Below are 23,934 nucleotides of genomic sequence, written 5' to 3' on the forward strand. Positions count from 1 at the left end.
ATGAATCCGTGGACTGGATACACCTTACAAGAGAAAGATGCTTGGTCGGTCCTCCTACTTCAAATTTGGGGCACTGTGCGTGCAATCATGGCCGGACTTTTAGCCAACGGACATTTGGCAGACGGACATTTGGCCGACGGACATTTGAATGAAACACAAGTGGCTGTCACAAAACAGTCCGGCCACGAGATAGATAGATTTGATAGATAGATAGATAGATACACAGATTAGATAGATAGATCAATAGATGCAATATACATTTGATAGATACGATAGATAGATTTGATAGATTTGATAGATAGATAATTTCCCAGACAGAGAATTACAAGACGTGCGGGCTGGGACCCATGGTAAGGTTCTCAGAGGCAGTTGCGGTGCCAGGGGACGTGTATATGGCATGAATTTTAGGAACCGGGAGATGGAAAAAGATGCTTGGTCGGTCCTCCTACTTCAAATTTGGGGCACTGCACATGCAATCGTGGCCGGACTTTTAGCCGACAGACATTTGGCAGACGGACATTTGGCCGAAACACAAGTGGCTGTCACAAAACAGTCCGGCCACGAGATAGATAGATTTGATAGATAGATACATAGATTAGATAGATAGATCAATAGATGCAATATACATTTGATAGATATGATAGATAGATAGATTTGATAGATAAATAGATAGATTTGATAGATAGATAATTTCCCAGACAGAGAATTACAAGACGTGCGGTCTGGGACCCATGGTAAGGTTCCCAGAGGCAGTTGCGGCGCCAGGGGACGTGTATATGGCATGAATTTTAGGAACCGGGAGATGGAAAAAGATGCTTGGTTGGTCCTCCTACTTAAAATTTGGGGCACTGCGCGTGCAAACGTGGCCGGACTTTTAGCCAACGGACATTTGGCCGAAACACAAGTGGCTGTCACAAAACAGTCCGGCCACAAGATAGATAGATTTGATAGATAGATACATAGATTAGATAGATAGATCAATAGATGCAATATACATTTGATAGATATGATAGATAGATAGATAGATAGATAGATAGATTTGATAGATAGATAGATTTGATAGATAGATAATTTCCCAGACAGAGAATTACAAGACATGCGGTCTGACACCCATGGTAAGGTTCCCAGAGGCAGTTGCGGCGCCAGGGGACGTGTATATGGCATGGATTTTAGGAACCGGGAGATGGAAAAAGATGCTTGGTCGGTCCTCCTACTTCAAATTTGGGGCACTGCGCATGCAATCTACTGTGCCACCAGATAAGAGTGGTGTGTTAAGTAGTACTATTCTGATCAGTTTAATCCCTGTTACGTCCCCTATCAGGGGATGTGTATATGGCATGGATTTTAGGAACCGGGAGATGGAAAAAGATGCTTGGTCGGTCCTCCTACTTCAAATTTGGGGCACTGCGCATGCAATCTACTGTGCCACCAAATAGGAGTGGTGTGTTAAGTAGTACTATTCTGATCAGTTTAATCCCTGTTAAGTGCCTTTTTTTTTGGTTTTGGTTTTGAAGCCACAGTGCAACACCAGAGGCCAGAAAAATTTGGCATGTACACATGCCTGAAAAATTAGGTATGGTTGCAGCCGCTGCTGTAGCAGCGGACAGAAAAATTGATGTTTGTTTCCCAGGCAGAAAGTGCCCTAAAACATTGCGGCTTGAACCCTAGTTGGTGGTGGATAAGTCACGCAAGTCATCCGGCATTCGAAGATAAAATACAGCAGCGTGTGGACCATTTTTAGCGCAAGGCAGCTCATCTCATCAGGCCTTTTTTACTCAAATGTATCGCCCAATGTCAGTCCCTTCAGGATCCATCTCTCATTCATCTTAATAAAGGTGAGGTAATCTAGACTTTTTTGACCTAGGCAACTTCTCTTCTCAGTGACAATACCTCCTGCTGCACTGAAGGTCCTTTCTGACAGGACACTTGAAGCGGGGCAGGCCAGAAGTTCTATCGCAAATTGGGATAGCTCAGGCCACAGGTCAAGCCTGCACACCCAGTAGTCAAGGGGTTCATCGCTCCTCAGAGTGTCGAGATCTGCAGTTAAGGCGAGGTAGTTTTCTACCTGTCGGTCGAGTCGTTCTCTGAGGGTGGACCCCGAAGGGCTGTGGCGATGCATAGGACTGAAAAAGCTCTGCATGTCCTCCATCAACAACACGTCTGTAAAGCGTCCTGTCCTTGCCGGCGTGGTCATGGGAGTCGGAGGATTACTTTCACCTCTTCCCCTGTTAGATTCCCATTGTGCTGTGACATCACCCTTATACGCTGTGTAAAGCATACTTTTTAATTTATTTTGGAACTGCTTCATCCTTTCCGACTTGTGGTAATTCGGTAACATTTCAGGCACTTTATGCTTATACCGGGGGTCTAGTAGCGTGGACACCCAGTACAGGTCGTTCTCCTTCAGCTTTTTTATACTATGGTCCCTCAACAGGCACGACAGTATGAAAGACCCCATTTGCACAAGGTTGGATGCCGAGCTACTCATGTCCCGTTCCTCGTCCTCAGTGATCTCACTGAAGGTATGTTCTTCCCCCCAGCCACGTACAACACCACGGGTACCAGATAGGTGACAACGAGAACCCTGGGATGCCTGTTGTGGTTGGTCTTCCTCCTCCTCCTGAAAGCCACATTCCTCCTCTGACTCCTCTTCCTCATAATCCTCTTCCAGTGTTGCCGCTGGTCCAGCAAGCGATGCTGATAAGGCTGTTTCTGGTGGTGATGGTGACCACAACTCTTCCTCTTCACGCTCATCTGTGTTCTGATCCAGCACTCTTCGCAGGGCACGCTCCAGGAAGAAAACAAATGGTATGATGTCGCTGATGGTGCCTTCGGTGCGACTGACTAGGTTTGTCACCTCCTCAAAAGGACGCATGAGCCTACAGGCATTGCGCATAAGCGCCCAGTAACGTAAAATTCCCAGCTCTGCAGAGGCTGTCCTAGCACCCCGGTCATACAAATACTCGTTAATGGCAATTTCTTGTTGGAGCAGGCAGTCGAACATTAGGAGTGTTGAATTCAAAGGTGTCGGGCTGTCGCAAATCTAGCGCCTCACTGGCATGTTGTTTTGCCGCTGGTATCGGAAAAGTGTGCCATGGCCGTGTAGGAACGCCTCAAATGGCCACACACCTTCCTGGCCTGCTTCAGGACGTCCTGTAAGCCTGGGTACTTATGCACGTTGTACGATCAGATTACACACACCGATCTCCAGTTGGTGTGGAGTCAGCCACTGATCCACCTGTGCGTTCAGGGTGGACAGGAGTGCTGGTCCGGTGTGACTCTCTGCTTTCAGGCAAGTCAACCCCAAGACTGCATGACACTGCCGTATCCGGGATGTGGAATAGTACCTGCGGAGCTGGGGGGGTGCCTTTGATGTGGAGCAAGATGCAGCAGCAGAAGATGACTCAGCCGAGGAGGTTATGGAAGAGGATGGAGTAGGAGGAGTAGAGGAGGTGGCAGCAGGCCTGCCTGCAAGTCGTGGCGGTGTCACCAACTCCTCCTCTGCAGAGCCACGCATTCCATGCTTGGCAGCCGTCAGCAGGTTTACCCAATGCACAGTGTAGGTGATATACCTGCCCTGACCATGATTTGCAGACCAGCTATCAGTGGTCATATGGACCTTTGCCCCAACACTGTGTGCCAGACATGCCATTACTTCCTTTCGCACAATCGAGTACAGGTTGGGGATTGCCTTTTGTGCAAAGAAATTTCAGCCGGGTACCTTCCACTGCGGTGTCCCAATAGCTACAAATTTTTTGAACGCCTCAGACTCCACCAGCTTGTATGGTAAAAGCTGGCGGGCTAAGAGTTCAGACAAGCCAGCTGTCAGACGCTGGGCAAGGGGGTGACTTTGTGACATTGGCTTCTTACGCTCAAATATGTCCTTGACAGACACCTGACTGTGGGCAGATGAGCAGGAACTGCTCCGGAAGAGAGACGGAGTGGCGGATGGTTGAGAGGTGGCAAGGAGGACAGCAGTGGTTGACGTGGCTAAAGATGCTGGACCAGGAGGAGGATGGCGGCTTTGAGTTTGTGTGCTGCTTCTACTCATGTGTTGATCCCAAAGGTGTTTGTGATGTGCGATCATGTGCCTTCGCAAATCAGTTGTACCTAGGTGGGTGTTGGACTTCCCACGACTCAGTTTCTTTTAGCACAGGTTGCAAATGGCATCGCTGTTGTCAGAGGCAGACACACAAAAAAATGCCACACCGCTGAGCTCTGCGATGACGGCATTCTAGTGGTGGCAACAGCATGCGTTGATTGGCGTGCTGTCTGGCTGACCCCGGGTGCCGATGCATGCTGTCTGTCTGTGACACTAGCTCCTTGCGACGACCTCCCCCTGCTTCCAACTCGTCTCCTCCTCCTCTCTGTCTCCCCATCTGAACTTTCCCCCTGTTCTTCTTCTCTTCTAGCGGGCACCCACATGACATCCACGGACGCATCGTCATCATTAACCGCTTCACTTGTATCTGACAAATCAACAAAGGAAGCAGCAGCAGGTACAACATCATCATCATCACACCGTACGTCCATGTCTGTAATGCTGCCTGACTGAGACATATCACTGTTATCTAGATCCTCTGTCAATGATGGTTGCGCATCACTCATTTCTTCCAACTGACGTGTAAATAACTCCTCTGACAGATCAAGTGAAGCGGCTGTGGTGCTAGTGTTGGTGGTGGTGGCAGGCGGGCGAGTGGTAACTTGAGAGGTGCCCGAAGATAAGCTGGAGGAGGATGGTGCATCAAGGTTCGTAGCGGAAGCTATAGAAGATTGGGTGTCCTGTGTCAAAAAGTCAACTATGTCCTCCTCAGAACTTTTCGAGTTCATGGGACGTGGCCTCTGAACACTGGGCATTATTCTAGGGCCAAAGGGAATCACAGCACCACGACCACAATGGCACCTGCGGGTGGCCTGCCTCTGCCTGTCATTTTTTTTTAAATGTACACTTAAACTACTATTAAACAAGATATGAGTGGTGGCACTGGGCAAGTGGGCACAGTAAACGCTGTGAGCCTGACACAAAAAAGCAAACTGATGTTTCACAGTCCAAAAAGTTTGTTTTTTTTAAATTTACACAACTGTTACACCAGATGAGTGGTGGCACTGGGCAAGTGGGCACAGTATACGCTGTGAGCCTGGCACACACGCTGGCAGGCAGGCAACTGCAATTAGATTACATAAGCAGACTGATGTTTCACAGTCAAGAGTTTTTTTTTAAATTTAAACTACTGTTACAACAGATATGAGTGGTGGCACTGGGCAAGTGGGCCTGGCACACACGCTGGCAGGCAGGCAACTGCAATTAGATTACAATAGTAGACTGATGTTTCACAGTCAAAAAAGTTTTTTGTTTTTTTAAATTTACACAACTGTTACACCAGATATGAGTGGTGGCACTGGGCAAGTGGGCCTGGCACACACGCTGGCAGGCAGGCAGGCAACTGCAATTAGATTACAATAGCAGACTGATGTTTCACAGTCAAAAAAGTTTTTTTTTTTTTTAATTTACACTACTGTTACAACAGATATGAGTGGTGGCACTGGGCAAGTGGGCCCAGTATAAGCTGTGAGCCTGACACAAAAAAGCAGACTTAGGTTTCACAGTCCAAAAAGTTTTTTTGTTTTTAAATGTACACTTACACTACTATTAAACAAGATATGAGTGGTGGCACTGGGCAAGTGGGCAAAGTATACGCTGTTAGCCTGACACAAAAATGCAGATTGATGTTTCACAGTCCAAAAAAATTTTGTTTTTTAAATGTACACTTACACTACTATTTATTGTAGCTATCTTAGGGTTTATTTATAGGTAAGTACAGGGAGTGCAGAATTATTAGGCAAGTTGTATTTTTGAGGATTAATTTTATTATTGAACAACAACCATGTTCTCAATGAACCCAAAAAACTAATTAATATCAAAGCTGAATAGTTTTGGAAGTAGTTTTTAGTTTGTTTTTAGTTATAGCTATTTTAGGGGGATATCTGTGTGTGCAGGTGACTATTACTGTGCATAATTATTAGGCAACTTAACAAAAAACAAATATATACCCATTTCAATTATTAATTTTTACCAGTGAAACCAATATAACATCTCAACATTCACAAATATACATTTCTGACATTCAAAAACAAAACAAAAACAAATCAGTGACCAATATAGCCACCTTTCTTTGCAAGGACACTCAAAAGCCTGCCATCCATGGATTCTGTCAGTGTTTTGATCTGTTCACCATCAACATTGCGTGCAGCAGCAACCACAGCCTCCCAGACACTGTTCAGAGAGGTGTACTGTTTTCCCTCCTTGTAAATCTCACATTTGATGATGGACCACAGGTTCTCAATGGGGTTCAGATCAGGTGAACAAGGAGGCCATGTCATTAGATTTTCTTCTTTTATACCCTTTCTTGCCAGCCACGCTGTGGAGTACTTGGACGCGTGTGATGGAGCATTGTCCTTCATGAAAATCATGTTTTTCTTGAAGGATGCAGACTTCTTCCTGTACCACTGCTTGAAGAAGGTGTCTTCCAGAAACTGGCAGTAGGACTGGGAGTTGAGCTTGACTCCATCCTCAACCCGAAAAGGCCCCACAAGCTCATCTTTGATTATACCAGCCCAAACCAGTACTCCACCTCCATCTTGCTGGCGTCTGAGTCGGACTGGAGCTCTCTGCCCTTTACCAATCCAGCCACGGGCCCATCCATCTGGCCCATCAAGACTCACTCTCATTTCATCAGTCCATAAAACCTTAGAAAAATCAGTCTTGAGATATTTCTTGGCCCAGTCTTGACGTTTCAGCTTGTGTGTCTTGTTCAGTGGTGGTCGTCTTTCAGCCTTTCTTACCTTGGCCATGTCTCTGAGTATTGCACACCTTGTGCTTTTGGGCACTCCAGTGATGTTGCAGCTCTGAAATATGGCCAAACTGGTGGCAAGTGGCATCTTGGCAGCTGCACGCTTGACTTTTCTCAGTTCATGGGCAGTTATTTTGCTCCTTGGTTTTTCCACACACTTCTTGCGACCCTGTTGACTATTTTGAATAAAACGCTTGATTGTTCGATGATCACACTTCAGAAGCTTTGCAATTTTAAGAGTGCTGCATCCCTCTGCAAGATATCTCACTATTTTTGACTTTTCTGAGCCTGTCAAGTCCTTCTTTTGACCCATTTTGCCAAAGGAAAGGAAGTTGCCTAATAATTATGCACACCTGATATAGGGTGTTGATGTCATTAGACCACACCCCTTCTCATTACAGAGATGCACATCACCTAATATGCTTAATTGGTAGTAGGCTTTCGAGCCTATACAGCTTGGAGTAAGACAACATGCATAAAGAGGATGATGTGGTCAAAATACTCATTTGCCTAATAATTCTGCAATCCCTGTATTTAGATTTAAATAGGAATATTTTAATTAATAATATTAATATTAATTAGATTTATTTTAATAAGAATTTAGTTAGGGATGTTAGAGTTAGATAGGGTTATTATTGTTAATATATATATATATATATATATATATATATATATATATATATATATATAATAATGATATTAACTATATTAACCCTAATATCATTAGGGTTAATATAGTTAATATATATAATATAATAACTATATTAACTATATTAACCGTAATATCATTAGGGTTAATATAGTTAATATATATAATATAATAACTATATTAACCCTAAAATAATTAGGGTTAATATAGTTAATATAGCTGGCGGCGGTGTAGGGGGATTAAATTAGGGGTTAATATTTTTAAAATAGATGGCGGAGGTGTAAGGGGCTCACTTTAGGGGGTAGGTAAGATAGATGGCGGCGGGGTAGGGGCTCACTTTAGGGGGTAGGTAAGATAGATGGTGGCGGGGTAGGGGCTCACTTTAGGGGGTAGGTAAGGTAGATGGCGGCGGGGTAGGGGCTCAGTTTAGGGGGTAGGTAAGATAGATGGTGGCGGGTAGGGGCTCACATTAGGGGGTTATGGATTTAATATAGCTAGCGGCGGGGTTCGGGAGCGGCGGTTTAGGGGTTAATAACTTTATTAGGTGGCGGGGGGTCTGGGAGCGGCGGTTTAGGGGTTTATACATATTTTATTGTTAGGATAGTGAGGGGGGATAACGGATAGTGGGTTAGACGTGTCGGGCTATGTTTGGGAGGCGTATTAGATAGTACGGGGGATTTAATAACTTTAGTCAGGTTTTGTAGGTGCCGGCAGTTTCTAAAGTGCCGTAAGTCACTGGCGACTCCAGAAATTTGTACTTACGCAGATTTCTGGACATCGCTGGTTTGTGAGACTTACGGCACTTTAGCCTCTGACGGCGCCGTATATAGGATAGCTTGAGTTGTGAGCTGAAACTGCGGGGGTTCCCTCGCTTGCACCGCAAACTACGATCTTTATCGGATTGCGCCCATGGTCTTTACAATTTATAGTAAGATCAGTGCATTTGGTACACATTCTAAGAGGGGGTTCCACAATGGCTTCTAAACATAATGAACAAGGAGTTTCCTCTATGTCAGACATGTTTAACAGACTTGTAATGAGACCAGCAAGCTTGGAAAACACTTTAATAAATGTGAAAAAGCAGAATATAAAAAACGGTACTGTGCCTTTAAGGGAAAAAAAACAATCACATAAACTGCAAAACAGTGAAAAAAAGCAGTAAACTCTACGAAATTTTTACAGTGTGTATAATAGACTAAAATAGCATTGCACCCACTTGCAAATGGATTATTAACCCCTCGGGCTCAAAAACGAATCAGAAAAATGGTAAAACCGTTATAAACAGTCACAAGCAAACTGCCACAGCTCTACTGTGGCTCCTACCTGCCCATAAAACGAAAAAAACCCTTTACAGAGGTCCTATATGTCAGGGGACTCCTTCAGGGAAGCTGGATGTCTCAGACTGTAAAAACTACTGAGCAATTAGAGTGCGAAAATAGGCCCCTCCCACCATGCACTCAAAGTGAAAGGGCCATAAATAACTACTCCTAGGAGAAATCTAGTCAGCCATGTGGAAAACTAGGCCCCAAATAAAGATTTATCACCCTCAGTAAAAAACGTTTTTTATATATCATGCAAAAGTTTTACATACTAAGTAATAAGAGCAAGTAACATGAATATTACCCTTTACTGCAAGCATGATCCCAGTCGTTTGTTAAATCACTGTAATCAGGCTTACCTTAAATATATCAGGCACTGTCAGTATTTTCTAGATCTTATCATCTCTCTAGAAAAAAATATACTGAACATACCTCAGAGCAGTTAATTCTGCAGGCCATTCCCCCAGCTGAAGTTTTCCCATACTCTTCAGTTATGTGTGAGAACAGCAGTGGACCTTAGTTACAACCTGCTAAGATCATCAAAAACCTCAGGCAGAACTCTTCTTCTAATTTCTGCCTGAGGTAAAAACAGTACAACGCCGGTACCGTTTAAAAATAACAAACTTTTGATTGAAGATAAACTACACTAATTCACCACATATCTCTTGATACTTCATTTCTTGTCGAGAGCTGCAAGAGAATGACTGGGAGTGGCAGTTAGGGGAGGAGCTATATAGACAGCTCTGCTGTGGGTGTCCTCTTGCAGCTTCCTGTTGGGAAGGAGAATATCCCACAAGTAATGGATGAATCCGTGGACTGGATACACCTTACAAGAGAAAGAAGAAAGGGATTCCTATCTTCAAACACTAGAAGAAACATATCATACACATAAACAAGGAATAGTCTATAGACTAGGAAATAAACCTGGCAAACTACTGGCAAATGTAACATGCACATATACACCTAGAACGTATATTCAAGCACTATGTGTCAATGGTAGAAGGACATTAACTACAGCAAAAATATAAAATGCCCTTAAAAATTATTACCAATCTTTATATCAGAAACAAAACATAAATGTATCAGCCCAGTCCCAATTCTGGGAAACATTAAGAGTCGTCATTCATCTCGAAAGAGAAGTAGATCAAATGAATGCCCCTATAGATTTGAAAGAAATTCAACAAGCTATTAAAACTCTCCAGGGTGAAAGACACCAGGACCAGATGGTCTACCCATTAAGTACTATAAACTGTTAAAGGAAGAGGTTGCCCCAGTACTTAAAGACTTATATAATCAATGTCTTAACACAGACAACACCCCCAACACCTTATTCACAGATGCTCACATTTGTCTGATACCCAAACCGACAAAGACCAAGAACTCCCGAGCTCATACAGGTCAATCTCGATGTTAAACAGTGATTATAATAAGTTACTTACAAAAATAATGGCAAATGGATTAGCAGCTATACTCCCTAAGGTTGTACACCCGGATCAGACGGGTTTTGTTAAAAATAGATCTCTCACAACTAACATTAGGAAAGTGCTAGCGACTAATAACCACTACTGGACTATGCGTAAGGAGGGAAGGTGAGGAGAACTACCAGACACCTTTCTCCTGTTGCACCTTTCTTGGACTCAAAGTTGCAAATTGTTCACCGCTCATTTAGATACTTGGGTATCCAAATCTCACTAAATCCATCCCTCTGGTATGCCTTTAACATTACTCCCATAGTCCTTAAAACAGAAGAGACACTAAAAAAATGGACCCATCTTCCATTATCTTTAATGGGTAGGGTAAGCATCATTAAAATTGTGGTATTCCCTCAACTACTGTATATTTTGCAGGCACTACCTCTGATAATAAGTAAAAAAGATGTTAATAGAATGCATGCGGCATACTCAGGTTTTTTATGGAAAAATAAGAAGAGAAGAATAAGATTATATAAATTGTTCAACCCAGCACACCATGGCGGGCTTAGATTACCCAAAATCAAATGGTAAAATTGGGCAGCACTTACAAAGACGGTATTAGATTGGATGACGGGACAGGGTAACTTTACACTTCTGGAATTTGATGAGGGAATCGTTTCACCTATATCATTAAAATCTCTACCATTCCTTAATATAACGCAACCCCCAGAACATATACAAAATAATGTTATTTTTATAGGACCCATTATAGCATGGTAGAAAGTGTCGAAAGAGTGGAGAGACAAAGAACTGGGCACCAATCTATGCCAATTAGAGGAAATTTGGACTTTATACCTGGACTGACAGGAGGCCCATATAAACAGTGGGAGACACAGGGCCTAGCCATGATGCATGATGCATTATGACCTTTGACCAAGTTAAAAAAAAAATCAACAAAAACAATATTTTGCATATCTACAAGTCAGAAATTACATTAGTGCACTCATTCAATCAAACACAACCATTTGAGACATGTCTCATTGGGATACCCTGTATTCTATATCATTGCAGTATAATCTCTTAGTAGAAGCTAACTCGAGTAAATCTTTAGACAAGGTAGCACAACAATGGAGGGAGGGAGATCAATTAGTATTGATGAGAGACAATATAGTCCGGAGTTTTGAAAACACTAGATCAGCCACTATCTCGGCAGATCTCAGAGAAACACAATACAAATTATTACAAAGAGTGTATATTACCCCAAAGCAATTCAGAGGTCAATGTATGTAGGAAATGTTTGCACCCGGATCCTATGTACACACACTTGGTTTGGCGTTGTCCTAAGCTGGCAAGGTTCTGGAAGCAAGTAGAATATTGGATAGGTATAACTACAAAACAAAATGTTCTGATTAATTGGGAAATGGCTTTGTTGCTGACAGGAAGGGAGCAGGGCGCAGACAACAGCAAGATGATTAATAATGTTCTCTTGATGGCACGGAAACTCATATTAAAACTGTGGTTGAGTAATAAGGCACCTACTTTAAAAACGCTGAAATTGTCACTAATGAAACAATTATTTATACAGCATACAGATGTTAAAGGTGAAGTGTCACTGCGTATCAAACAATTTTTCAAAAAATGGGAAATGTTTATTCTCAATTTACCTATTAACATACAAAAACAAGTGGTAACACCATTCAAAAATGCTCCCTATATAATGGAGGAGCAATTGAGAGGAAAATGGTGTTTTACGTGAGAAGTATTGTCAATTAGGAGAGACAGGTTAAATAAATTGAAAGTTATGTTAAGTTAGGATCGTTTGGTAAGGAATAGAGTAGTTTTATAAAATAAAATAATATAGAACTTGGAGATCACTGCAAAAAATTATTGTGGAAGGAAAAGATACTCTTAATGCAATCTTAAAATGGTAGCCTTTGACAAGTACCTGTTGTGTTACACATAAATTGAACTGTTGGATTGTGAACAGTTTGTTAACTCGTTAACAGTACAGGGAGTGCAGAATTATTAGGCAAATTAGTATTTTGACCACATCATCCTCTTTATGCATCTTGTCTTACTCCAAGCTGTATAGGCTCGAAAGCCTACTACCAATTAAGCATATTAGGTGATGTGCATCTCTGTAATGAGAAGGGGTGTGGTCTAATGACATCAACACCCTATATCAGTTGTACATAATTATTAGGCAACTTCCTTTCCTTTGGCAAAATGGGTCAAAAGAAGGACTTGACAGTCTCAGAAAAGTCAAAAATAGTGAGATATCTTGCAGAGGGAGGCAGCACTCTTAAAATTGCAAAGCTTCTGAAGCGTGATCATCAAACAATCAAGCGTTTCATTCAAAATAGTCAACAGGGTCGCAAGAAGCGTGTGGAAAAACCAAGGCGCAAAATAACTGCCCATGAACTGAGAAAAGTCAAGCGTGCAGCTGCCAAGATGCCACTTGCCACCAGTTTGGCCATATTTCAGAGCTGCAACATCACTGGAGTGCCCAAAAGCACAAGGTGTGCAATACTCAGAGACATGGCCAAGGTAAGAAAGGCTGAAAGACGACCACCACTAAACAAGAAACACAAGCTGAAACGTCAAGACTGGGCCAAGAAATATCTCAAGACTGATTTTTCTAAGGTTTTATGGACTGATGAAATGAGTGAGTCTTGATGGGCCAGATGGATGGGCCCGTGGCTGGATTGGTAAAGGGCAGAGAGCTCCAGTCCGACTCAGATGCCAGCAAGGTGGAGGTGGAGTACTGGTTTGGGCTGGTATCATCAAAGATGAGCTTGTGGGGCCTTTTCGGGTTGAGGATGGAGTCAAGCTCAACTCCCAGTCCTACTGCCAGTTTCTGGAAGACACCTTCTTCAAGCAGTGGTACAGGAAGAAGTCTGCATCCTTCAAGAAAAGCATGATTTTCATGCAGGACAATGCTCCATCACACGCGTCCAAGTACTCCACAGCGTGGCTGGTAAGAAAGGGTATAAAAGAAGAAAATCTAATGACATGGCCTCCTTGTTCACCTGATCTGAACCCCATTGAGAACCTGTGGTCCATCATCAAATGTGAGATTTACAAGGAGGGAAAACAGTGCACCTCTCTGAACAGTGTCTGGGAGGCTGTGGTTGCTGCTGCACGCAATGTTGATGGTGAACAGATCAAAACACTGACAGAATCCATGGATGGCAGGCTTTTGAGTGTCCTTGCAAAGAAAGGTGGCTATATTGGTCACTGATTTGTTTTTGAATGTCAGAAATGTATATTTGTGAATGTTGAGATGTTATATTGGTTTCACTGGTAAAAATAAATAATTGAAATGGGTATATATTTGTTTTTTGTTAAGTTGCCTAATAATTATGCACAGTAATAGTCACCTGCACACACAGATATCCCCCTAAAATAGCTAAAACTAAAAACAAACTAAAAACTACTTCCAAAAATATTCAGCTTTGATATTAATGAGTATTTTGGGTTCATTGAGAACATGGTTGTTGTTCAATAATAAAATGAATCCTCAAAAATACAACTTGCCTAATAATTCTGCACTCCCTGTATGCTTGTTAACTCGTGTACAACACTTTAGAGTATGTGGGGGGATTAGAAGGAGTTAGAAAATGACAGATACTATACCTGTATATAAATCACAACAAGTATTTATTATACCATTGCTATATGTTAGTGTTTGTGATACGTATCTGTTCGTGGATTCTAGGTGAGCAGAACTTAACAACTAGAAATACTAATTGTATAAAGAGATACATTTAGGATTGATAGAAAATAATTCCACAAAAGTAATATTACATATAAACTCCAAATAATGTGGATATAGGATTACTCTATGTATTAAAATGTTCCATATCATTCATACTTTAAATCTTTATTTTTACAACTAGGAATAACCATTCACACGGTAGTAGCCAAAAAAGGTTAAAAACACTTAAACCCAGTCACCTAGGATAGGATTAATCAAATGAGTACCATTGTATATACTTTTGCCTAATGCCCACAAGAGAAATAATCTAGAGTAAGCTAAGCCCTTACAATCCGAGGGCTAAATTATTTTTAAGTATTAATTCTTGGTTATAAATGGTGGGCACCAGGTATTAACAAAGATTTTTAAAGATTAGAATTATTATAAGAACATGGGTAAGCAGTTAAAAGCGACAGACAGGAGAGACGAAGCTACTCCTGCTGGACCCCTGACGCGCGTTTCACAGAACGCTTCCTCAGAGGGGGTGCGGGCCGCTGCTACTCGGCGTTATTTGTGAGATTGTTTGTCCCACCTCATGGTCCTGATTTGTTGTCTCTCACAGTTATCGTCGATCCGATTTGCTAATGAGTCTGTCCATTATAAGGAAAAGCTCTGGCGTTCAGAGCTCTGCTGCGTAATGTGGGAGTGTCGGTTGATAGGCGTGTCTGATTCAACCTCTTAGCCAGTCACTGCATAATAAGCTGGGGGTGTGTGTTTTGGGTGATAACGATTGGATGATCACTGTGTAATGTATACAGAGTCTTAGATGTTATGTGCTGCTTTGTATCGAAGGATAAAGGTGATCCACATAAATCACTGTTCGATCTTGAGAGAACTAGGATCTAAATATTCTGAGCAGAGTGTTAAATTGTTCAACATTGGGGACATTGATAAATATAGCGTATGATCTGATAGTTATGAATTGACATATTGCAGCATGAGATCTGATAATATATTATCATGACATATCGTAATATCAATATGCCTACATGCTGTTTGATAAGAGTCTATCGATTATTGCAACAGATCCTGATGAGTAGTATTGATTTTCCTGTCCGTAAAAAATGTGTACTAAGGGGCGTGATGAGATCTAGCTCTTGACCAATCACTAATATTTTGAGCTGCAAGTGTATATGAAGCATGATAAAAGTTAAGTAATGAGCTAGATATAACGGTGACAGTGTTGATAATTGTCTATCTATTATACTATATGAGGTTCCTTATGTAATAGCAACTTTAAATAAGAAAGGCAGTACTCTGTCATATTACAGACAGCGTGCGATCAATATGCTCACTTATAGGTCAAGGAAGCATTCCGTATTTAAACTGCATACATCGGTAAGTTTGGGTAAAAGAGCTTTTCTATTTTAATTTTAGAATAGGGTAGGGCATTTTTTTATTTTGGGGGGCTTTGTTATTTTATTAGGGGGCTTAGAGTAGGTGTAATTAGTTTAAAATTGTTGTAATATTTTTCTAATGTTTGTAAATATTTTTTTATTTTTTGTAACTTAGTTCTTTTTTATTTTTTGTACTTTAGTTAGTTTATTTCATTGTAGTTATTTGTAGGTATTGTATTTAATTAATTTATTGATAGTTTAGTGTTAGGTTTAATTGTAGGTAATTGTAGGTAGTTTATTTAATTAATTTATTGATAGTGTAGTGTTAGGTTTGATTGTAACTTAGGTTAGGATTTATTTTACAGGTAATTTTGTAATTATTTTAACTATTTTAGTTATTAAATAGTTATTAACTATTTAATAGCTATTGTACCTGTTTAAAATAATTACAAAGTTGCCTGTAAAATAAATATTAATCCTAAAATAGCTACAATATAATTATTATTTATATTGTAGCTATATTAGGATTTATTTTACAGGTAAGTATTTAGCTTTAAATAGGAATAATTTATTTAATAAGAGTTAATTTATTTAGTTAGATTTAAATTATATTTAACTTAGGGGGGTGTTAGTGTTAGACTTAGCTTTAGGGGTTAATCCATTTATTAGACTAGCGGCGAGATCCGATCGGCAAATTAGGGGTTAATTATTGTAGGTAGCTGGCGGCGACGTTGTGAGGGGCAGATTAGGGGTTAATAAATATAATATAGGGGTCGGCGGTGTTAGGGGCAGCAGATTAGGGGTACATAACTATAATGTATGTTGCGGCGGTATACGGAGCGGCAGATTAGGGGTTAAAAATAATATGCAGGGGTCAGCAATAGCGGGGGCGGCATATTAGGGGTTAATAAGTGTAAGGTTAGGGGTGTTTAGACTTGGGGTACATGTTAGAGTGTTAGGTGCAGACGTAGGAAGTGTTTCCCCATAGAAAACAATGTAGCTGCATTAGGAGCTGAACGCTGCTTTTTTGCAGGTGTTAGGTTTTTTTTTCAGCTCAAACTGCCCCATTGTTTTCTATGGGGGAATCGTGCACGAGCACGTTTTTGAAGCTGGCCGCATCCGTAAGCAACAATGGTATTTAGAGTTGCAGTGGCGGTAAATATGCTCTACGCTCCTTTTTTGGAGCCTAACGCAGCCATTCTGTGAACTCTAAATACCAGCGGTATTTAAAAGGTGCGGGGGGAAAAAAGCACGCGTAGCTAACGCACCCCTTTGGCCGCAGAACTCTAAATCTAGCCGTTAGTGTTCCCATATTTCACAAGATCTGTTATGCCCTATATTCTTATATAATTATAAGATGTCACATATGATACCTAGGTACATTATAAATAATTCTAAATCATCCCATATAGATTTAATCTGCTTCCAGTGAGCCTCAAAAATATGCAAGTATAAAAATTGTAGTAGTGTATTCTAAGAACGAAATCGGAGAATATACAATATTTTATAGAAGTTATTAGAAAAAGTGGAGGAGGATATTATGGAAAACAACCGACAATAGGAAAAAATGAAAATGTGAAAAATTGAAATAAAAAATCAAAATACCAATGAAAATGCTCTATACTAGAATTATGCCAGATAAGTGTTGGAGTGTTGTGTCTGACTATTCTGCAACAGTGAAGGTAGAGTGTATAATAACCTCTACTTGCTAAAAGTGAAACACTGCTCTATGTACCCAAATGATTTACTGTTGTACTTCAAGTTTCTCTAAAAATAAATAAAGTATTGAAAGAAAAAAAAAAAAAAAATCCCATCCCTTGTTCCAGAAAAGGAACTGGGAAATAATTCCCATATTTTCCAGATCCAAAACAGATTTTATAAAGGCCTGAGCTTTTACAGGATGTTTTTGAATATGGATGAGAAAAAAACCTCCCCGTAGGAGGTCAAATTCTGAATCCAATTCGATATCCCTGAGAAACAACGTTCTAAATCCAGTGATATTAGACTGATTCTAACCAAGATTTTTGAAAAATGTTTAATCTGCCTCCTACCAATAGAACTGGGTTGGGGGTCATACCTTCATGAGGTCTTAGAGGTTGTATTAGGTTTCTTATTCTCAGTGGTGTCGCTACAGGGGGGGGCATTTGCCCCCCCCCCCAGAATATGGCTTCCGCCCCTGCAAGCCCTGGCACTTGCATAATACTGGAGGAGTGTGAGTATTTTTGTTTTGTGTATCTTTTTTACTCTGGGCCGGTGATATTTTATTATTTTCAATCAGATGAGATCATGATGAGAATGACAGAGTCGAGGCTAAGGTATTTGTGCAACGGAAGCGTGCCTCCCGACCCCTGTCTGTGTTCACTTTGGAACAAACCCAGTAATCCACACTACACCACCACGTGCCTCATCATGCCAGCTCTCCACGCAGCACCACGGGCGGGCAGTGGCACTCAAATATACCCCATGCAATGGCATGCATGCTGGCGTTATTTGCTCCTCCTCCTCCAGACCATTTCCAGTGGTCATGTTCCTTCACAGCATGAAGGAACATGACCGGTGACTCTGGAGAGGAAGGAGCCAGCCAGCATGTGCTGTGTGCAGAAGCGCGGGGAAAGGAGCAGGCACTGGCTGTCTCTGTGGACTGTGGCAGTGCAGTGGCACAGAAAGACCGGTCTGTGACGTCCAAAGATAGAAGAGAAGAGAAGAGGAGCTGATTCTGGGGTAAGAGGATGATACATGGTGAATCATTCACTGTGTAAGTGTACAGATAAAGTGTAAACGTTAAAAAAAGAAAATCCCCAAATTTGTTACCATACCAACTTTATATCTACTACTTCCTTAGTGAAAAGCTGTCGATCACTGCCAGTGTGACTCACGGGCAGTGTGTGAAGCATAGCCTGCTAAATGATAAATAGCCCCTGAGAGCAATTCCTGTGCATTGAGATCTGATGGCCTCTCACAGGTCTTTTGCAAATGAGCCCTAACATTCGTGAGTGCAGGAATAAAACTAATTGCCAGGACAGGGCAAGGGGAGTGTGTTGTTTTTAATCTCCCTGTGTTAAGTAGTTTGCTGTCAGAAGAAATTAGCTACTGACTCATATCAAAAGGTTAGATGGTGATAACTGAGGTATTTATCAATTTATTTCCTAAAATGGTTAGCTTAACATCTTGTGGCAGACATGGTTAATTAATATGATTGCTATCAATTATCACATCAATACTGGTTTATCACAACCTAATTTAAATGACATTGGTAACTATTTTACTATGATAGCAGGCATTGCTTAGTCTGCTTGCTTCCAATGGGGCTGGAACATATTTTTAACCACTAACTTTACTTAAAAGATTAAATATGTTAAACTAAGCAGGCTGGACAGAGGCACATTAACCACAATATATATATATATATATATATATATATATATATATATATATATATATATATATATATATATATATATATATATATATATATATATATATTTGCACCAGTGTCCTCTATTCATTAAGTCCACTGGTAGGTACCCAGTTTGTTTTAAACTGATGCTAGGAATGTAATGAAAGCTGGTGTACTACATCCCATGCATGTGTGAGTGTGCATGTGTGTGAAAGAGTGCATGTGTCTGCATAAGAATGTGTATGTGTGCATGTGTGAGCACAAACCTGTGTGAGAGTGTACATGTGCATAAGCATGTGTGTGAGAGTGTGTGTGTGTGAGCATAATCATGTGTGTGAGAGTGTCTGTGTGTGTGCATAAGCATGTGTGTGAGTGTGCGCATAAACATGTGTGTGAGAGTTTGTGTTTGTCTATGTTATTGTGTATATTTGTGCATGTGTGTGTGACCATGTACAAAGGTAAGTATATTAAACATGTTTGTTGCATGTTGGAAACACTGGGTGAGTTTCACACCAGGGTTAAATTTGAGAGGAACCTAGGTGCCCCATTGACTCAAAATGTCACCAGCCACCACTGTGTAGAACTGAAGTGATTCCAGGATAGGAAGTGAGGGAGCCATAATATTTGTTTTTTGCCTAATAGCCCCAATGCTATTGCATGAGTTATTCTTTATAGGGGGAAAACAGAGCAAAATGAAAATATATCACAGTTATATTTCCTAGAGTATGTGTGTATGTATGTGTTTGTGTGTGTGTGTATGTGTTATTTTCAGTGGTATGATTTTGTGCTATCTTATGTGGTATCTTATGTGCCCCCTATATATTGTTTCTAGAGTCACCACTGCTTATTCTGCTTGGATGTATTCCAATTTTAAGAATGTCTCCAGACTGAGACAGAGGGTTTGGATGAGGAATCAGTTTTCTGTACTCTGTTCTGATGAAAGGAATGAAAATGATTGGGGGCTTTAAATTTCCCTTTAGACTTTTTGTCCTTGGGAAGAAAAAATCCAGTTGGGACCAAATAATTTCTTTCCTTGGAAAGAAAGAGATAGTAATCTAGTTTTAGATACCATATCAGTATTCCATGATTTAAGCCATAAAGCTCTTCTGGTAAGAATAGCTTAAGTCATGTTTTTATGTTAATTTTCATGATATCAAATATTGCATCACAAATACAATTATTTGCATATTTAAGTAAATTCAAGAGATTAGAACATTCAGGGTCAGAAGACAACTGCTGAGCTAGACAGCATAACCAGAAAGTAGAAGCAGCAGCTACGCCAGCGATAGATATAGCTGGTTTGAGAATATAGCCAGTATGTAGATATGCACTTCTTAAATATTATTCAAGTTTTCTATCTAAAGGGTCTTTAAAAGAAGCACTGTCTTCTATAGGAATAGTAGTGTGCTTAGCTAGAGTGGAAATGGTCCCATAAACTTTGGGAACTATTTCCCATAACTAGCAGCAGTTAGCAGCAGGTAAAGGATAGTTGAAGGTGAAGGTGAATAATTGGTTGTTGGTAGAGGAAATACAGCATCTGTGACTACAAAATGGCTTTTAGAATTTGGATAGTGCACTATTACATATTAGATGAACTAAAGAAGTGATCATGTTGAATACTTGTAACAGGATTTTCAAGAGTTTACATACATATCAAATAAAAGTTTAAGTTTTAAACTCTGGAATTCAGTGCTCTTCATGTAACTATTCACTTTGTACTATTTTGCCTTGATTGAGCCCATATGGAGCAAAGTAACCTGCAGGGGATAGGCCAGAGGAACTTGATTCATAGACAAATTCACCACAGCAACATGGTGAAGTACCGCACATGTGACCACAAGTTCATACAGCTTGTAACTGAGCTGTCAACCCACCTGAAAGAGGATACAGAGTTCGATATGGAGAGGAGCAGATCTGGAGAACGGGTGAGGAAAGATTGAAATAGTACAGCTGAGGTTGCAAGGACTGCCATATGTAGTAAGTGCATTGTATTGTGTTTATACCATTTGGTAAGCAGATTATACTACACGTTTATATATAACATTGAGAACTGTCCTTTCACTGTGAATGGAGCCATTAACATCTGACAAGTTATATACTTTGTATTCTGCATTGCCATAGACCATAACCTTTTTTCAGAGATTTTATGATAAATAGACCATGTCAAATTAATCTAATTAAATTCTATGAGGAAGTAAGTAAAAATATAGGTAAAGGGGAATCAGTTGAGGTGATATGCTTGGATTTTGCGAAGTCTTTTGCTACAGTGCAACATAAGAAATTATTGTACAAAATGAAGGGACTGGGAATTCCTAAAAATGTTAGCACATGGATAAATAACTGAATGAAAGACAGGGAGCAGCAAGCAGTAGTAAATGGATAATACTCAGATTGGAAAAAGGTAATTAGTGGAGTCCTTCAGGGATCAGTACTGGGCCCTGTTGTTTTTTAATATTTTTATTAATGACTTGGAGCAAGGATTAAATAGCAACAACTCTATTTTTGCTGATGATACAAAGTTGTGTAAGGTCATTAGGTCAGTGCAGGAGTGTTTTATTGCAAATCAAGTAGGATCTGTATAGGTTGAACTTGATTGACTTCTGTCTTCTTTCAACCTCATCTACTATGTAATAATTATTGATATGAAAGAGCAGCAATTAAATATGAACATTAGCATGTGCTAGCATTCAGTTACTGAGCAATAATAGTAAGTACCTATTAGCCAGTGAACAATAGCAGGAGGTACCGGTCAGCCAATGAGAATTAGTGCTCCATGTACTAAGCAGAGGAGGCTTCTTTGGAGCAATTGAGGTGGAGCTTTTTACTCTTCACAACCTTTGAAAAGGTTGAGATAAACCATTATGAACTAATTTAGGGTGATTGAACGGCCCTGCTCTCACGTGAGAGCAAGGGATGGAGCTGCACAAGCAAATACTTGTGTAATGGTAACTATGGGCAGCTGACATATAGGTCCAGATTACAAAGTGGAGCACTAAATATCGCTTTCGAGAAAGTGATATTGGCACTTCACTGAGTAATAACAGCACATACTATTAACATTGAGATCACAATTGCGTGCTTCCATAGGCTCCAATGGGAGCATCATTCTCATGCCATCAGACACGGCATGAGAACTCGTGCATCACAAGAGGTAAGTAGCACAGTGATGGCAGGAAAGAGTAAATTTATATGTATATTCTTATATACATATATAATGTATGTGTTAATATGTGTATATACACATATTAACACATATACATAATATAATCATATACATATATATTTACTGGGAACACACAGTTCCCATAGACTGCAATGTAAAGGCACTTTTCAGTGCCATTTGTTTCTAACACCCCACACCCGCACTCTTTAGACCCCAAAAACAGCTTTTTGCAGTTATTTTATCAAAAAACTACTATCCTTATTTTTTAATAAAATATATCATACGTGATTTTGGGAGCATTTTGTGGACATTTATAAAATTAACCAGAAATCTGATCTCTGGTTAATTTTATAAGCACTAATTGCTATTGCAATTATTTATTGCGCGCCCGCAAACGGGCAAATGTACCAGTTTGTGGGCATGCAATAAATTAGAACTCCACTTGTAATCTAGTCCATAGTGACTTCTACCCACTCACCATCAAAACGGGCGGACAGGTTCCCAAGTTGAGAACTGTGTCCATTTATGTTTTAGTACATTCAGCCATGAAAAACACAAAACTGATACGACTGCATTGGTTTCAGTTTACATTTAACTACAAAATTCAACATGTTTAAATATTGACCTTTCATAGAAATAAAAAAAATTATATATTGGTACAATGTCCCTTAAAACACACGTCTATGGGAGTCACAGAAGGCCTAATCAGAAATCTAAGAGAACCAAGTTGCTGCATTACATATGTCTTCTTTTGTTGCCTCAAGCTGATTTTACCATGACAGTACTATTGACTTGGTAGGGTGAATTATGATTACAAACAATGGGTGGCCTTTTTGAGTTCATAAGCAAAAAGGATAGAAGAACTTATCTATCAATGTTAAAGCAACCATTGCAATTTCTGAATCATGAAATAAGAACAACAGAGAATGTATAACTGAAATGTGTTATATATTCCCACAATATTTAAGAGATCTGAGCACATGCAGATTTTTCTTATCACTGCTTAAAGGTTCAAGAAAGTCAGAATTAAACTTCCATGGTTTGGAGAGTGAAGATACTTTAAAAAAAAGTTTAAATTAACATTACATTTACAATCAATTTTTGGGCTCAATGTATAAAGGAGAGTAAGCTGCTTTTGAGCCCCTTCTTACACTCTCTGACACCTTAGAGGTGGGATATTGAAATTACTTCGAACACAATTTCTTGGGGTTATTGACAGGCCCTTCTCTTACACGATAAGTTACAAGTGAATGTGTAATGGTACATACGGGCAGCGAATATATGCCTGTTTGACGCAAAGCTGTGCGGAAAGGTTTTCAAGTTGAGAACATTTCCCACACAGTCCTTAGTATATGGGGCCTTTTTGTTTTGTTCTTCTTTGTTAAACAGCATACCTTGGTAGACTCAGCAGTTTGCATGTATCTTGAGCATTATATTGCCCTCTAGTGCTGGACAATGTTATCACACACAGCTGTCACAATAGTGCCCAGGACACTTGGATGCTCCTAAACCCATTTAGGTATTGTCTTTAAGACAGAATGTCAAGACAGAAACTGCATTTTGATAGTAAAAGTAAAATGAAAAAATAAAAATGTTTCTAAATTGCATGATCTATCTAAATTATGAAAGTTGAATTTTGACTTTCAAGTTCCTTCAAGAAAAACAGAAATTTCATAGTAGTTTAGCAAAGAAATGCATAAGAAAAAAAAAAAGAAAGAAAAGCCTGACAAAAACGTAGCACCATATTATTGATCAATTACCTCTCCTTTATATTCCACAGCTTTGATTCCAGCATACACAGGTACAAAACTACTTGCCAAAAGTACCTGAAAAAATATAATAGGCATTTTATACATTTTCATTCACTTCTTTTTATCGGTATAACAACATATTAATTTTACTTGCACAGTAAACGTAAAATAAAATAACAATACAAAGAATTTACTTAATAAAATAACTTAAAAAATACAATTGAAGTTAACTAAGACTAACTCTCAAGCAGTTATGTTGAGAAAGACAATGAAAACAATGTATTCTCAAAAGCACCAA

The 23,934-nt window shown here is 40.0% G+C and overlaps 1 protein-coding gene across 3 annotated transcripts in view; it reads right to left on the bottom strand.

Moving 5' to 3' along the window:
* PNPLA4 (patatin like phospholipase domain containing 4) overlaps positions 1–23,934 on the bottom strand; it is a 175,429-nt gene that overhangs the window by 97,732 nt on the left and 53,763 nt on the right. For all 3 annotated transcript variants that reach the window (XM_053706452.1, XM_053706449.1, XM_053706450.1), the window contains exon 6: positions 23,646–23,711. In XM_053706452.1, coding sequence (XP_053562427.1) covers positions 23,646–23,711 — 66 coding nt within the window. The remainder of the gene's footprint in view (positions 1–23,645; positions 23,712–23,934) is intronic.

The sequence above is a fragment of the Bombina bombina genome, chromosome 3, assembly GCF_027579735.1.
Source record: "Bombina bombina isolate aBomBom1 chromosome 3, aBomBom1.pri, whole genome shotgun sequence".
In the NCBI taxonomy this organism is placed as follows: Eukaryota; Metazoa; Chordata; class Amphibia; order Anura; family Bombinatoridae; genus Bombina; species Bombina bombina.